General features: G+C 38.8%; 1 protein-coding gene across 6 annotated transcripts in view; it reads right to left on the bottom strand.

Annotated features, from left to right (window-relative positions):
• Positions 1-15,455, bottom strand: part of SCAF8 (SR-related CTD associated factor 8) — a 95,700-nt gene that overhangs the window by 31,422 nt on the left and 48,823 nt on the right. For 5 of the 6 annotated variants that reach the window (XM_064292571.1, XM_064292555.1, XM_003403954.4 and 2 more), the window contains 3 exons: positions 4,725-4,901; positions 3,573-3,652; positions 1,391-1,508 (listed from right to left, as the gene is read on the bottom strand). In XM_064292571.1, the coding sequence (XP_064148641.1) occupies positions 1,391-1,508; positions 3,573-3,652; positions 4,725-4,901 (375 nt within the window). The remainder of the gene's footprint in view (positions 1-1,390; positions 1,509-3,572; positions 3,653-4,724; positions 4,902-15,455) is intronic. The other variant, XM_023545572.2, reaches the window with a different exon arrangement.

Genomic DNA, 15,455 nt, shown 5'->3' with positions numbered 1-15,455 from the left:
ATTTGTATTACTCTATCACTGACAACATGTTTCTTTTGAATTACAACTTTTAATGCCACTTATTAAAATTATCTTCAAGTTCCTGAATTCTCAGGCAGATATATTTGCTGGACATAAAACATGGCCCCATCCTGACTCCAATCAGAATTATTTCTTCAGAACAAACGATGGAATTCCTTTTCCAAAATCCCAGGCATGAGTTCCAGGCCAGCAAATATCATTAGTAGCCACTTCACATTTACTATCTGCATTAGAAGGACAAGTTGTGATCGCATCAGTGTCTAAAGTTTGCTGTCCCTTCAATATAAAGGAACTGTCGCGTCCTCCGTATTCCCTCAGTCTTTCACACACACCTCGACTACAGAAATCACTGTATTCTGAAGTGAGCTCATACAAATATATGTGCTCCATTAGAGAAGAGGCTACTGGAGGCCAGATCCTTTTCCAGTCATCTTTGTACGTAGCATTTGCTAACAACACAGTGCTCATACGTAAAAAAAAAAGTCTGTGGTACTGGGTTAAAAAAATTTTTAATGTCAAAATTTTTGAATATTAGAAAGAAGTGGGAGGGTATGTAGGGAGGTGGTTTCCTAACCCTCTTATTCTGAGCAGTCTATACCTGCACTTCACATATGGAGAAAAAATAGGTTTTATAATAGATTTAATTCTAGCTCTGTAATTTACTATATTTTATTGATTCAAAGGGGCAATACTTTTTCACATTTTATCATTCCTGAAATCTGTAAGATTCTTACACATCAGTCGCATGTTATACCTCACTTGGAAGTGTTTTTAAATTCTTGGCTATACATAAAATAATGTTGTGTCTTAAGACTGATGATATTATGGTATTAGCTATATACTTTAGCTATTAGGTATTTAATCTCACTAAAAGCTTCAATTTTCTCTGCTGTAAAATGGGAATCATACACTTACCTGATAAAGACCGTATGTGCCTAATAAAGTTTCTGCCACAAGGCAGTGGTTTAATTAAAGGCAGCCGTCTGTTTATCATCGACAGCAAAATCACCATTGCCCTGCTTGATAGGGAACTGAGTAAGGAGCAAAGCACATGAAGTTTTCAGTAGAAATTCTGAAATACCATCTCTGATTTCTGTTCCACACTCCCAGTATGCTGCAATTAATTCCTACCATGCTCTCAATCAATTTGTAAAAGTTGCCAGAACAAGTTTTGGTGACAGAAAAAAATTATAAAGTTCTGGAAAGACTGATCTACCTAATAATACATAGGTGAAGACCTATCACTAAATAAAGTGGCTGATAAAAACTAAGCAGATTAGAAAATACACTATTAAGACAAAAACCAAAACACCCATTTACAGACTGTAAGAAGCAGTAACTCTAAAGACCACAAGATGGGGTGAGAAACCTTTTGAGGCTGTTGCTGCTCCAGGAGCTGCTGTCGAAGATGTTCGAGGTTTTGCTGCTGAAGTTGTTCTGCTAACTGATGAAAAATGGAATTGTTCACAGACTCTGAAACATGAGGACTAAAAAGAAAAAAAGGTGAAAACGTATCTTAAAATCCACTAATCAATGAAAAAAATTTTCAATTCAATAAAACATATATTCTGTTACAATGTTTTTCAATATATTAGCATCAAAAATGGAATACTTCAGGACATTGATTAATAAATTAAAATAGAAATACATTCTTCAACAGTGTTCCAATACAGAAAACATGTTAAGAGGTGCTCTGCTGAAGATCTGATATTATTGTTTCATGCTACTAAAAGCAGATAAGTTAGTGCTTATTACATTAGAGTGTTTTAAGAAAATCTCAAACACAAAAAACAGAAGTATTTAAATACTGTCACTTTAACTCCTTCTCTAATCATTAAACCCGTTGCCTGAAGACCTCATTTGTTACAGAGTATTTCTTACATTTTATATTTGTTACATTTTACATTTATTGCAGAGTAGAACTGCTCCCCAGGGTTTTCAGGGCTGTTATCTTCTTCACAGAAGCAGATGTCAGGCTTTTCTTGTGTGATGCAGCTGGGTGGGTTCAAACCACCAACCTTTAGGTTAGTAGTCCAGCACAAACCATTTGCAGCACCCAGGGACCTCTCTAACCATTAGAGAGTAGGAGAAATGGTCTATCAATCAGTACAGATGAAGTCTACAATTGTAACTGGCCAGAAAAATTATATGAAGTAATATGCTCTCTTCCTCTTAGGTTTATGTGTTCGTAGAGAACACTTCTTTTATCCAACTGTTTTTCAGGACCTCTCACCATACTGACGGCCCCTTTTGAGATGCCCTCTTTTTTGTTCATATCTTATCTTGACACCGAGAGTTCCAGGTGTCAATTTCCCACAGTATAGTTAGATTATGGCTTCCTATCTAAACACTATTTTTGTTAGCATACCTGATAATGTCTATGGCTGTCTACTTTAGGTAAGACATGAACAAAAAGGAGGGCATCCCAAAAGCGGCCATCAGGATGGTGAGAAGTCTTGAAACAGTTGGGGCGGGGAGGGGGGAGTATGCTTCATCTGGACCAAATAAACCTAAGAGGAAGAACAATACCTAGCTTCAAATTCTGAAAGGCCATACCTCTTAAAAAAAAAAAAAAAAAAGGAGCTAATCTGTTGCCTTGCTTTAGAAAGCAAAACTTAGACCAGTAAGTTAAGGAAACCGGATTCAGTTCAACAAAAAGAACATACAAAATGACAATTATTTAACTTCTTGTCATAGAAGGCATTAAAACACAGGATAAATAACCACATCAGGACTGTTAACAGACTGTTACACTGTTCAGGAAATTTATCTAAATGATCTCAAATAGTTCTTACTAACTTTAAAATTTATAACCTAAAATACTAGTTTTTCATTCTATTAAACGGAATGCCATTATCAAAAACCATCTCACATTATCCCAATAAATAAAACCAATAATATCTGCTAGAAACAAGTATCCCAGAGGCTCCTCTCCCTTCATCACCCCTCTTTCATTCTTCCACCTTCCATCCACCTATTCTCCAAAACCCTACTCCCCCCTGGTCCTTTTACAGACCCTCCTCAAAGAATCTAAGGTTCTGTAGAATTGTCAGAGGAAAAAATCACTCATCTAAAGAAAAACATACAATCCATTTTATCAAAAGAAAAAAAACTACAATCTCAATCCTTAGTTCTGATGAGTCTGGTGTGTCCTAGAATTTCTCCTACATCCTGGAAGTGGCCTTTGGTAACTGAAGCAACGTTCTTTCTTAGTATTTCCAATGTTCTTACAATTCAGTTATGTATCTTAATGCCTGATAAAGACAGAGAAGATAACTAAACTTATCAATATTAATCAATTTTCCTAGAGAGAACTTTGATATATCCTAACTGATGGCAAAGATCTGAGAAGAGTCACAAAAAAAAAAAAAAAAAAATACATTAAGGCAACAAAATAGCAACTCTCACCTTTCTGGAACGTTAGAACTCAACAGCCTGAAAATAACAACCCCGAACTTATTCAAAGTAAGATTAGCAATTCAGATGGCAAAGTCCTATGCAGTGTTAAAAAAAAGAAAAAATAAGATTATAAAGAAAAATACAATTCTTACAGCTGAGAAGCTGGAATTTCCTTTTTGGGTTCTTCACTATGCTCAGAATCTTCTCCAAAATCAAACCTATCCATCAGCTTCTAAGAGGGAAAAAAAAAAAGAGACAAATTAAAAAGCATGTTACACAAATGAAAGTTACAAATGTTAATATGAATGTCACTGATATCCCATTAATTTATCTCTATCACTTTTTATATAAATATTTTATATCATTTAATATTATACTAGGATAGAATAAAACATTTTATCTGAGTGAATCTTTACTTTTCTTTAATGCACTTTGACATACACTGCTTTATCTAATAAAACAAATCATGGAATTAGCAGGATAAACTCTAACACTCCAATTTTATAGAAGACCAAAGAGGAACATAATTACAGATAGCTTTTCCAGGTCACACAGCTTGTTAGAAACACCTACATACATGAGCAACAGACGTCATCCTAGTATAGCTCTCTGCTAAGAATGCTACGTTATCTTCTGAATGCTCAAAGACTTTTTATGTGGTCAAGCTATTTAGAGTCATGCTAATTTAGACTTTCACGCTGAAAGCAAAAAAGTCTAAATAATAATCCAATAAATCAATATTTATTTCCCTATGAAAATAACAGCAGTGGAAATGAGAAAATATGGATGACACTTCTGGGAAACACTGTAGTATTACCATAATTAACCAAGATTACTTAGGATATCACACAGTAAATTACACACGAAAAGATTTTCGTTTTAAAAAACACTAACTTTTAAAGTTAATCTCAATTTATCATGGTATTTTAATTTCTCTTTAAGATGTTACATATTAAACCATTTTCATTTGAGCATAATTACCATAATTAACATATTTGTAGCATCTATTAAAACACCATCAGAAAGTTTAGAATATAATCATTTGCCCCAGTGGTGAATACGTAATTTTGCTGACAAGTTACCTTTCAGTCAAAACAAAACATTTAAAAAGTTTCAAGTGGAACTACTTAATCTCTTTCAGAAGCCTTTTTAAAAATTTTGAATGTCTTAGGCAGCACAGTGGATATTAAAACAGTTCTATGGTAAAATGTAATATATGGAATTAGAATGCACATGTGACAGTGTATAAAATATTTAACTTCTTTACGTCACATAGAACAGGTCTGATATCTGAAAAGTTCTACCTTGTTAAAAGACACTCCCTGTTCTAGGGGATTCAGGGTGTTGGCCGCTGCAGCTGCAGCCGTAAGTTGTGCTGTGAGCGCCTGCAGCTGAACTACAAGACCAGCGTCCAGGGCTTGCAGAATGGAAGGCTGGGGCTTCTGCTGTTGTAGCTGTAAAGTCTGTATTAACTGCTGAAGCTGGAGGGGAAAAAAGGAAAATTATTACAAAACAGGCTTTGGGTCTTGTCTATAGGCTTGCCCATTTAAACCTTACTAGTCAATAAAATCAATCATCCTACATTCTTTGGACAGCAAGGAAAAATATCTGTCAACTGAAAAGTTTTTTTACAAAAGATTTTTTTTTTTTGCCATACAACACACTCCTTAATGGGAGTATCTTGCTTCTGGAAAGTCACGGGACTTCAAACAAAATAAAGTGGTCCTCTCATGACAACCAGAAAAAGAACTCATCACAGGTGGCCCCTTATTTTTGCTACACTCTTCACTCCTTCAATTAATCCTTAACCTCTGTAAATAACAACAAACAGCTTTTGCCATCTTTCAAATATACCATATAATACATTTCCTGAAAGCAGGAATAAAGAAATTTGTTTTAAAAGATGTTCTTGAAACAAAGACTGAGGTTAAGAAAATTCATTATTAAAGGTGAATGATGTCAACATGAGCGGAAAACAAACCCAGTTCCTACTATTCACCCATCCTTCTTAAAAAAACAGACACAACAGTAAGATCTTGATAAGTCGTAGGTACATAAGCCCTACAACCGCCCCAGAAAAATAACTGATAATTTCCTAATCCAGACATAAACCTGAGCTGAATCTGAAAAATATCGGTTTAGACAGAGAAATAAAAATAGCAAAGCTACTGGTAAGCAGGGTAACAGCAGTAAAATAATTTCATGCCTACATAAGATAGTAAGATAAGGAAACAAACTAGGGTCATTTATCAAATAAATACTTGCTACAAAACTATTAACGTGACAGCAAAGAAAACACAAAAATATATGAGAGTTAAGTTATTGTACTCAAGAAGCTACAAAACTAGTAAGGTCAACAAATATAAGATATGAATCTTCTAAATCACCATGGCTAAAAAACAAAACGTCTTATTTCATATTTTAAGTGTTCTTTTTGCTATCTCCATTTTTCCCAATAGCACCATTACTCCTCCACCCAGTTCAAAACCTCCATAGTGTCTGATTTCATATTCAAGCAATTACTATTTCTTACTGACCCTTTTTCTACTCTTTTTCTTTTTTTTTTCCCTCTGGAAAATCTCTCCTCCTGACAGAAATATTTCAATAGGTACCTTTTAAAATGAGAACATTTTCTTTATGAATTACTTTAGATATCATTACCATAAGATAATTCCATAATGTCACCTAATACCCGGTTTACAGTCCGTTTCCAAACTGTTCAGAAAATTAGCAAACTGGATCCAACCTAAGACTATATACACTGAACTGGTTTTTACATTTTTAAAAGTCTAGACATTTCGTTGCATTCTTGCTGTGATTTCTGATGATGTGAACTAAGCAACTATTAGAAAGTCATGACTTGTAGCGAATATTTTCGGAAATAAAGAAGCTCAAATTGCAGTGGCCCGCCACATGTCTGTCAGTTTGTCGTACTGTGGGGGTTTGTGTGTTGCAGTGATGCTTGAAGCTACGCCACTGGTATTCAGATGCCAGCAGGGTCACTCGCTGTGGTCAGATTTCAGCTGACCTTGCAGACTAAGACAGACTAGGAAGAAGAACCCGGCAGCCTACTTCTGAAAAGAATTATCCAGTGAAAACTTTATGAATAGCAGCTGAACAATGACAAAGCTCTGGAAGATGAGCACCCAGGTTGGAAGGCACTCAAATGACAACTGGGGAAGAGTTGTCTCCTCAAAGTAGAGTTGACCTTAATGACGTGGATGGAGTCAAGCTTTTGGGATCATCATTTGCTGATGCGGCACGACTCAAAATGAGAAGAAACAGCTACAAACATCCATTAATAATCAGAATCTGGAATGCACGAAGTATGAATCTAGGGAGAATGGAGATCATAAAAAGGGAAACAGAACACATAAACGTCAATATCCCAGGCATTACTGAGCTGCAATGGACAGGTATACTCATACGGTGTACCATATGAGTATCCAATTCAGAATGGCCAATACCTGTCCATTTCAGCTCAGTAATGCCTAGGATATTGACGTTTATGTGTTCTGTTTTGGAAACCCTGGTGGCATAGTGATTAAGTGCTACAGCTGCTAACCAAGAGGTCAGTAGTTCAAATCCGCCAGGCGCCCCTTGGAAACTCTATGGGGCAGTTCTACTCTGTCCTACAGGGTCGCTATGAGTCAGAATCGACTCAACGGCAGTGGGTTGTGGATAGTCTACTATGCTGGAAATGACAACTTGAAGATGAATGGTGTTGCATTCATCATCAAAAAGAACATTTCAAGATCTATCCTGAAGTACAACGCTGTCAGTGACAGGATAACATCCATACACCTACAAGGAAGACCAGTTAATAAATACAACTATTATTCAAACTTACGCACCAACCACTAAGGCCAAAGATGAAGAAAATGAAGATTTTTTTCAGCTTCTGCAGCCTGAAATTGATCGAACATGCAATCAGGATGCATTGATAATTACTGGTGATTGGAATGCAAAAGTCGGAAACAAAGAAGGATCTGTAGTTGGAAAATATGGCCTTGGTGACAGGAACAGTGCAGAATATCGAATGACAAAATTTTGCAAAACCAACGACTTCTTCATTTCAAATACCTTTTCCACCAACATCAACGGCAACTATACACACGGACCTCACCAGATGGAACACACAGGAATCAAATCAACTACGTCTGTGGAAAAAGACGATGGAAAAACTCAGTATCATCAGTCAGGTTAAGGCCAGGGGCTGACTGTGGAACAGACCATCAATTGCTCTATGCAAGTTCAAGCTGAAACTGTGGAAAATCAGAGCAAGTCCACGAGAGCCAAAATAGAACTTTAAGCATATCCCACCAGAATTTAAAGACCATCTCAAGAATAGATTTGACGCATTGAACACTAATGACTGAAGACCAGACGAGCTACGGAATGACATCAAGGACATCATACGTGCAGAAAGCAAAAGGTTCACTGAAAAGACAGGAAAGAAAGAAAAGACTAAGATGGACGTCAGCGAAGACTCAAACTTGCTCTCGAACGTCAAGCAACTAAACCAAAAGGAAGAAATGATGAAGTAAAAGAACCAAACAGGATTTCAAAGGGTGGCCTGAGAAAACAAAGTAAAGTATTATAATGACATGTGCAAAGAGCTGGAGATGGAAAACCAAAAGGCAAGAACACGCTTGGCATTTCTCAAGCTGAAAGAACTGAAGAAAAAATTCAAGCCTCGAGTTGCGAAAGTGAAGGATTCTATGAGGAAAATATTAAACGACACAGGAAGCATCAAAAGAAGATGGAAGGAATACACAGAATCATTATACCAAAAAGAATTAGTCGACGTTCAACCATTTCAAGAAGTGGCATATGATCAGAAACGGATGGTATTGAAGGCAGAAGTCCAAGCTGCACTGAAGGTACTGGCGAAAAATAAGATTCCAGGAAGTGATGGAATATCAATTGAGATGTTTCAACAAATGGATGCAGTGCTGGAAGTGCTCAACTGTCTATGCCAAGAAATATGGAAGACAGCTTCCTGGCCAATTGACTGGAAAAGATCCATATTTATACCTATTCTCAAGAAAGCTGATCTAACCAACTGTGGAAACGATAGAACAATATCATTAATATTACACTCAAGCAAAATTTTGCTAAAGATCATTCAAAAACGGCTGCAGCAGTATATCGACAAGGAACTACCAGAAATTCAGGCCAGTTTCAGCAGAGGACAAGGAACCAGGAATATCATTGCTGATGTCTCACAGGTCCTGGCTGAAAGCAAAGAATACTACAAGGATGTTTACCTGTGTTTTACTGACTATGCAAAGGCATCTGACTGTGTGGATCATAACATTATGGATAACACTGCGAAGAATGGAATTTCAGTACACTTAATTGTGCTCATGAGGAACCTGTACATAGATCAAGAGGCAGTTGTTCAGACAGAACGAGGGGATACTGAGTGGTTTAAAGTCAGGAAAGGTGTATGTCAGGGTTGTATACTTTCACCATACCTATTCAATCTGTATGCTGGGCAAATAATTCAAGAAACTGGACTATATGAAGAAGAACAGGGCATCAGGATTGGAGGAAGACTCATTAACAACCTGCATTATGCAGATGACACAACCTTGCTTGCTGAAAGTGAAGAGGACTTGAAGCACTTACTAATGAAGATCAAAGACCACAGCCTTCAGTATGGATTGCACTTCAACATAAAGAAAACAAAAATCCTCACAACTGGACCAATGAGCAACATCATGATAAATGGAGAAAAGACCGAAGTTGTCAAGGACTTCATTTTACTTGGATCCACAATCAACACCCATGGAAGCAGCAATCAAGAAATCAAAAGACATATTGCACTGGGCGAATCTGCTGTAAAGGACCTCTTTGAAGTGTTGAAAAGCAAAGATGTCACCTTGAAGACTAAGGTGCGCCTGCCCCAAGCCATGGTATTTTCAATTGCATCATATGCACGTGAAAGCTGGACAGTGAATAAAGAAGACCGAAGAAGAATTGATGCCTTTGAATTGTGGTGTTGGTGAAGGATATAGAATATACCACGGACTGTCAAAAGAACAAACAAATCTGTCTTGGCAGAAGTACAACCAGAATGCTCCTTAGAAGCAAGGATGGGGAGGCTGCGTCTTACATACTTTGGACGTGTTGTCAGGAAGGATCAGTCCCTGGAGAAGGAAATCGTGCTTCGTAATGTACAGGGTCAGTGGAAAAGAGGAGGCCCCTCAAGGAGGTGGACTGACATGGTGGCTGCAACAATGGGCTCAAACGTAACAACGAATGTAAGGATGGTGCAAGACTAGGCAGTGTTTCGTTCTGTTCTGCATAGGGTCGCTATGAGTCAGAACCAAATCATTGGCACCTGCCAACAACAGACTTTTTTGATAGTCCATGATTCTATCATTTTTCACATATTCATCACCTCCTTTCCATCACTGCTGCTAGCAAAAGAAAGACATTCCATTTTTAGACTTCTCTCCTCGCCAATCCATCTTATATTGCTACCAAATTTCTCTTCCCAAAAGCACAGTTCAGGTCATGTGCCTCCAAGAGAAAAATCTCTGGCAATTCCTTACTTCTCAGCAAATGAATCTTTTATTCCTCAGTCCAGCATATACAGGCTTCCAAGCCCAAGTCCCACACTTAGGTCTACCATTTCAACTTTGTCCCTAATGACTTACTTGCACAGACCACCTTATCCTTCACGCAACTTGAGTATAAAATACCTTTTATTATACCCTCTATACATTATTCAGAAACCCTGATGGCGTAGTGGTTAAGTGCTACGGCTGCTAACCAAAGGGTCAGCAGTTCGAATCCACCAGGCGCTCCTGGCAAACTCTATGGGGCAGTTCTACTCTGTCCTGTTGGGTCTCTATGAGTCGGAATCGACTCGATGGCACTGGGTTTTTTTAATACTTCATTCATTCATTCCACAAAACTATACCAAACACCTACTATAACCTCAACACTGGAGATACAGCAGTGAACAAAGCAGACAAAATTCCTTGGCCCATGTAGCTAACATTCCAGTGGGAAGAGACAGATAATAAACATAATAAACAAGTAGATGATGTAACATAATGGAAGGTAGTAAGTGCTAACGAAGGAAGTAAGGCAGGTGAGAGGGGAAGAAAGTGCAGGTATGAGGAGCAGAGTTTACAATTTTAAACAACACAGTCACTGAAAGCCTTACAGAGGTAACACACAAAGATTTACAGGAGGCTGAAACTGTATGAATATATGGGAAAAGAGAGTATTTCGCATATACAGGAAACAGCAAGTACAACGGTTTTAAGTAGTACACATCTACTTCTCACTTTATCGACTACCTCATTTTCCAACGTTTCACATTTACGACAATAATAAAAATCTACTATCTGACTATTCTGCACCTTAACGAGGTAGTGGGCACACAGCAGTAATGGCTGCAGAGTGTACCCTCCACCCTCCCTCAAGGAGAGTCTGAGGGTGGCCTCCTGGAAGCTGGGTCACTCAGCCCCACGCCCTCCGTCCCTCCTGCCCTGCAGCATCCAACTGTCACACCGAGCTGGCTACTTCGTGGCCAAGACCTCCCAACGGACATGCAGGTGGCACCGGACATGCACGCAGCACCAAGCCAACAGGTGCCTATTCTGGGTTCCCCTGCTCCTACGCAGCCTGAGGCCCTGCAGCTTAAAATTGCTGTGGAGTGGGAAGGGAGGAAGGAAAGAAGCACTGGAGAGGGTGTTTGGAAGAAATGCATGAGAGTTTAATGACATCCCAAAGTGAGCCGAATCAGGCATGAACCCTCTGCCTCAGCAGGGCAGGTACTCAGCCAGGCTCCCAGTGCTCTCGAAGGAAGCCAAGTCTTGGTGACCTTCCCAAGGCAGGACTACAGGGCAAAGTAGGCTCCCGGGATCCTGAATGCAAAGTATGCAAGGGTGGGAGTGGAGCCCTGAAGGCAGCACATGGAGGGAAGCTCTGACCCTGGACAGGAGGATGGTGACGTGGTTAGGCCTGTGAAATGGTTAAGCTGTGGGCCCTCCAGTCACACAGCCCAGCTTTATCTTCTCCAAGCCTTCTTCTCTGCAGAGGAATAATCCATAGCTGGACTCATCACAGTGATGAGCACATCAGTAAATCTTAGCTGTTATCATTTCTATGATCGTATCTTCTAAATAAAAAATCAGACAAATAAATGGTCTGAAAACATGGGGGAAAAAAATAGTTTTCACAGAAGGCTGACTTTCGCCTAACAACCTGGTCTCTGGAATCTAATCATGTCGGAAAGGGAGGAATGGGTGTACCTAAGGAACAGAAAAAGGTCAGTGTAGCTGGGGTAAATGAGCCACAGGGGAGAAGAGGTGATGACGGAAAGCAGATGATAATACAAAAGGAAGAGCAACAAAAATAAAAAATAAACACATGGTAAGAGAGCAATGGTTCAAACGGAGATGACACAGGGCCTTGTGAAGCGACTGTAAGGACGTGGGCGCCTTTTCCTCTGAGTAAAATGGGGAGCTATTGGAAGAGCCCACGCAGAGGAGTCACATGATCTCTTCTGTTTTAAAAGAGTCACTGCCAGAGGTATTGAGAACAGACTGTAGTGGAACAAGGGTGGAAGCCCAATTAAGAGGCTCCTGCAATATAACGGAAACCCTGGTGGCGTGTTGGTTAAGTGCTATGGCTGCCAACTAAAAGGTCGGCAGTTCGAATCCGCCAGGCACTCCTTGTAAACTCTATAGGGCAGTTCTACTCTGTCCAACAGGGTCGCTATGAGTCGGAATCGACTCGACGGCAGTGGGTTTGGTTTTTTTTTTTTTGTTTTGCAATATAACAAGTGAGAAAGGATCTTGCCTTGAACTAGTGGCGGTGTGGTGAGAAGTGATCGGATTCAGGATTTATAACAGATCGGATGTGAAGAGTGAAAGAAAGAGGTCCCAAAGATAGCTCTAAGGTTTTGAGTCTCAGCAACTGGAAGGACAGTATTTCCACCAAGATGAAGACAGACCCAAGTGGGGCACATTTTGGCCTGAAAGATGGGGAATGCCTCTGTTACTTTCAGTAGTCTGATTGCACAACCCATTTCTTAATAGCATGCTTTCTCACCTAGCTTGTTAAAATCAAAATAATTGTGATCTGCACGGTAAAACTTCCCCTGAACAAACTGTTTCTGCCAAATGTATTTTCCCTAATTCTCAATTTCCAAAGCCCTTTCATTTTACTTCTCTCATGATTCTTATTAATTTCTAATTTAGATTACTTTTATGCACTCCAACTGTACCTGGCCTACTGGACTTTCGGGTTCCAGAGGCCAGGCACAAAGGGTCCTCCACGCAAAGACTCTCCTGGGGACCAGCCCTCACTAGGAGCCCTGGGACCATGAGATAATGTGGAATATTGACTATGGACCAAATTGCAATTAAAAATCTGTTTTTAGGAAAAGAAAGTGGCTGGATATGCCCTGAACACTGCAAACAAAACAAAACAAAACACATTACTGTTGAGTCGATTCCAACGCATAACAACCCCAGAGGACAGAGCAGAACTGCCCCATAGGGTTTCCAAGGAGAGCCTGGTGGATTCAAACTGCTGACCTTTTGGTTAGCAGCCGTAGCTCTTAACCACTACACCATGAGGATTTCCCCTGAACGCTGCAGGTCCCAGTAAGTACCTGAAGGTTGAACGAATGAAAAAAATAAGCACCAATAAAATGATACAATGCTACCGGACTTCAGACACTGAGTAACCTCTGAAAAAGTTTAGTCTGTCTTTAATAGTAAAGGGAAAGTAAGGTATCAGACAAGCAAAGAAACAGATGATAATACAAAAGAGGGAGCAACATGAGTGAAGAGAATACTTACTATTAATTCAGAGAAACTTAAAAACATAGTAATAAAAAATGTTGGAAAGGAGTAACAGGTCATATTGAGAATAATTTTAAATACTAAGAAGATAATATGGATTTTTAAGATAATAAAGCTGGATTTTAGTCTATGTATAATAAGCAAATTCTGAATGTTTTTGAGTGTATGTTTAAGATGTATAGGACCATCTTTAAAGATTAATCTTGCATGGAAATAAAATAATGCATCAAAAAGGTAAGACAGGAGGCAGAGACCAAAAGCTATTTAGAAAACTACATCAACAGTCCAAAACTGAAGGAGGATTACGGTGGTTAAGAGCATGAAATCAAATATACACGAAAAATAGACTGCACACTGCCAAAGAAAGGTAACCAAGAACTACAGGCTAAATGAGGTCTCAAAAGGAAACCACACGCACGGCTCTAAGAACAGCTACTAGAGTGTGCTTCAACCGTAATTAAACGTCACTGCTCATGAGACTAAGTTTATCTGTGCTTACCCCTGCCCCTCTACAGAGAACATGAAGGGAAAAGTTTTACAGAAACACCTGATGTACTCGAAGGCAACAGCGTTACTCCTAACAGTGAGAATCGGGTGAATAATCAATGTTTAAGGGTGAAAACAAGAAACATAAAGGAAACTAGAAAAGGAACAATGTTGGCCTTAATTTCACAACGAGATTAACTGCTGTATCAGTCAATAAATACATAGTCTTTTATATATGTACACACACACACACAAAAGCAAGAACTCCAGCAAGTATAATTTTAAAAAAGAGAGAAAGCACAACACATAACAGCACATGAGGATGCCAAAGTCAGTAAGATTTAAGGGGGAAAAAAAAAAAAGTACAACTATGAAAGACAGAGAGTAACAATAACCAAGAAAGAAACTGAACAAGTTATTAAAGAATACCCTTCCCAGAACACACCAAGTCCTGGCAGTTTCTTGATTAAGTTCATCTAAATCTTTCGGAGGCAGGGAGCACACATGCTGTACTGTGTGGAACACAGAAAAAGGTAAAAGCTTCTGAATTGATCTCACGAAGCAAGTTAACAACCCTGGTATTTAAAAAACTGAGACTAAATGACAAACAAAAACTAGCGATCCATATCACTAAGTTGGGCTTCCAAATAGGTGAAAATAGTTGCAAATAGAAAACAGTTGCCAAAAATCACATTTAAAAGTGAAACAACAACAAAAAAAAATCACAGCGTATTAAACGCATCGTGTCCAAGAAGTACATACGTGGGGTTGCAATGCTGAACCATTATGCACAATTCTATTAATATGATTCATTATATTCATCAGTTAACAAAGAAAAACCATACTAATATCTCAGCTGATGACTTCAAATTCAAAACTGATAAAAATACTATTATCTACGGAGAGCAAAATATGTCTGTAATAAAGAACACATCTACCGAAACAAAGCCAACATCATCCCGAGAAACAACAAAAGAAGCACTTCTACTTCAGTCTGAGAAATGAAAAGACTGCTACCACTGCTTTTGTTAAAGCCTCTGCTGAACTTATGGCCAATGCAATATAATAAGGAAAACATATAGGTTCTAAGTACTTAAACTACAGATACAGAATGACCATTAGTTGCAGATATGCTTTAACAGGAGAACAACAAAAAAATCAATTAAAAACTAAGAGAAATTAGTCTGAGATTGGCTACAAAAATCAATTCAAGTCCCTTAGCCAGAGATCACAAGAACTAGATGGTGCCCAGCTACCACTAACCACGCTCTGACCAGGGACACTAAAGAAGTGTTTCCCAGTTAGAATGGGAGAAAAATGCAGAACAAAACTCAAATTCATAAAAAAGACCAGGCTTACTGGACTGATAAAGGCCTGGAGGAGCCCCCAAGACTATCGCCCACAAGATGCCCTTTTAACCTGGAACTGAAGCTACACCAGGGGGCATCTTTCAGCCAAATAACAGACTGATCTATAAAAACAGTAACTAACACTTCATCAGGTCTCAATTCAAATTCAAATGCCACGTCCTCAAAGACACCTTCTCTTGGCTACCCTCTCCAGACTCCCTCCCACAAACCTAGTCACTTTATAGATTTACTCTATCTGAAGCCACATACCACCACCTGAAATGTTGTATTGTTTATCTGTTCAATTGTTTACTGTCTGTCTCCTCTAAGATAGAAGAAGGTCTTCTCCAAGACAAGGGATATC

Source organism: Loxodonta africana, chromosome 1, assembly GCF_030014295.1.
Source record: "Loxodonta africana isolate mLoxAfr1 chromosome 1, mLoxAfr1.hap2, whole genome shotgun sequence".
NCBI lineage: Eukaryota > Metazoa > Chordata > Mammalia > Proboscidea > Elephantidae > Loxodonta > Loxodonta africana.
This window is presented reverse-complemented; position numbering and strand designations above follow the sequence as displayed.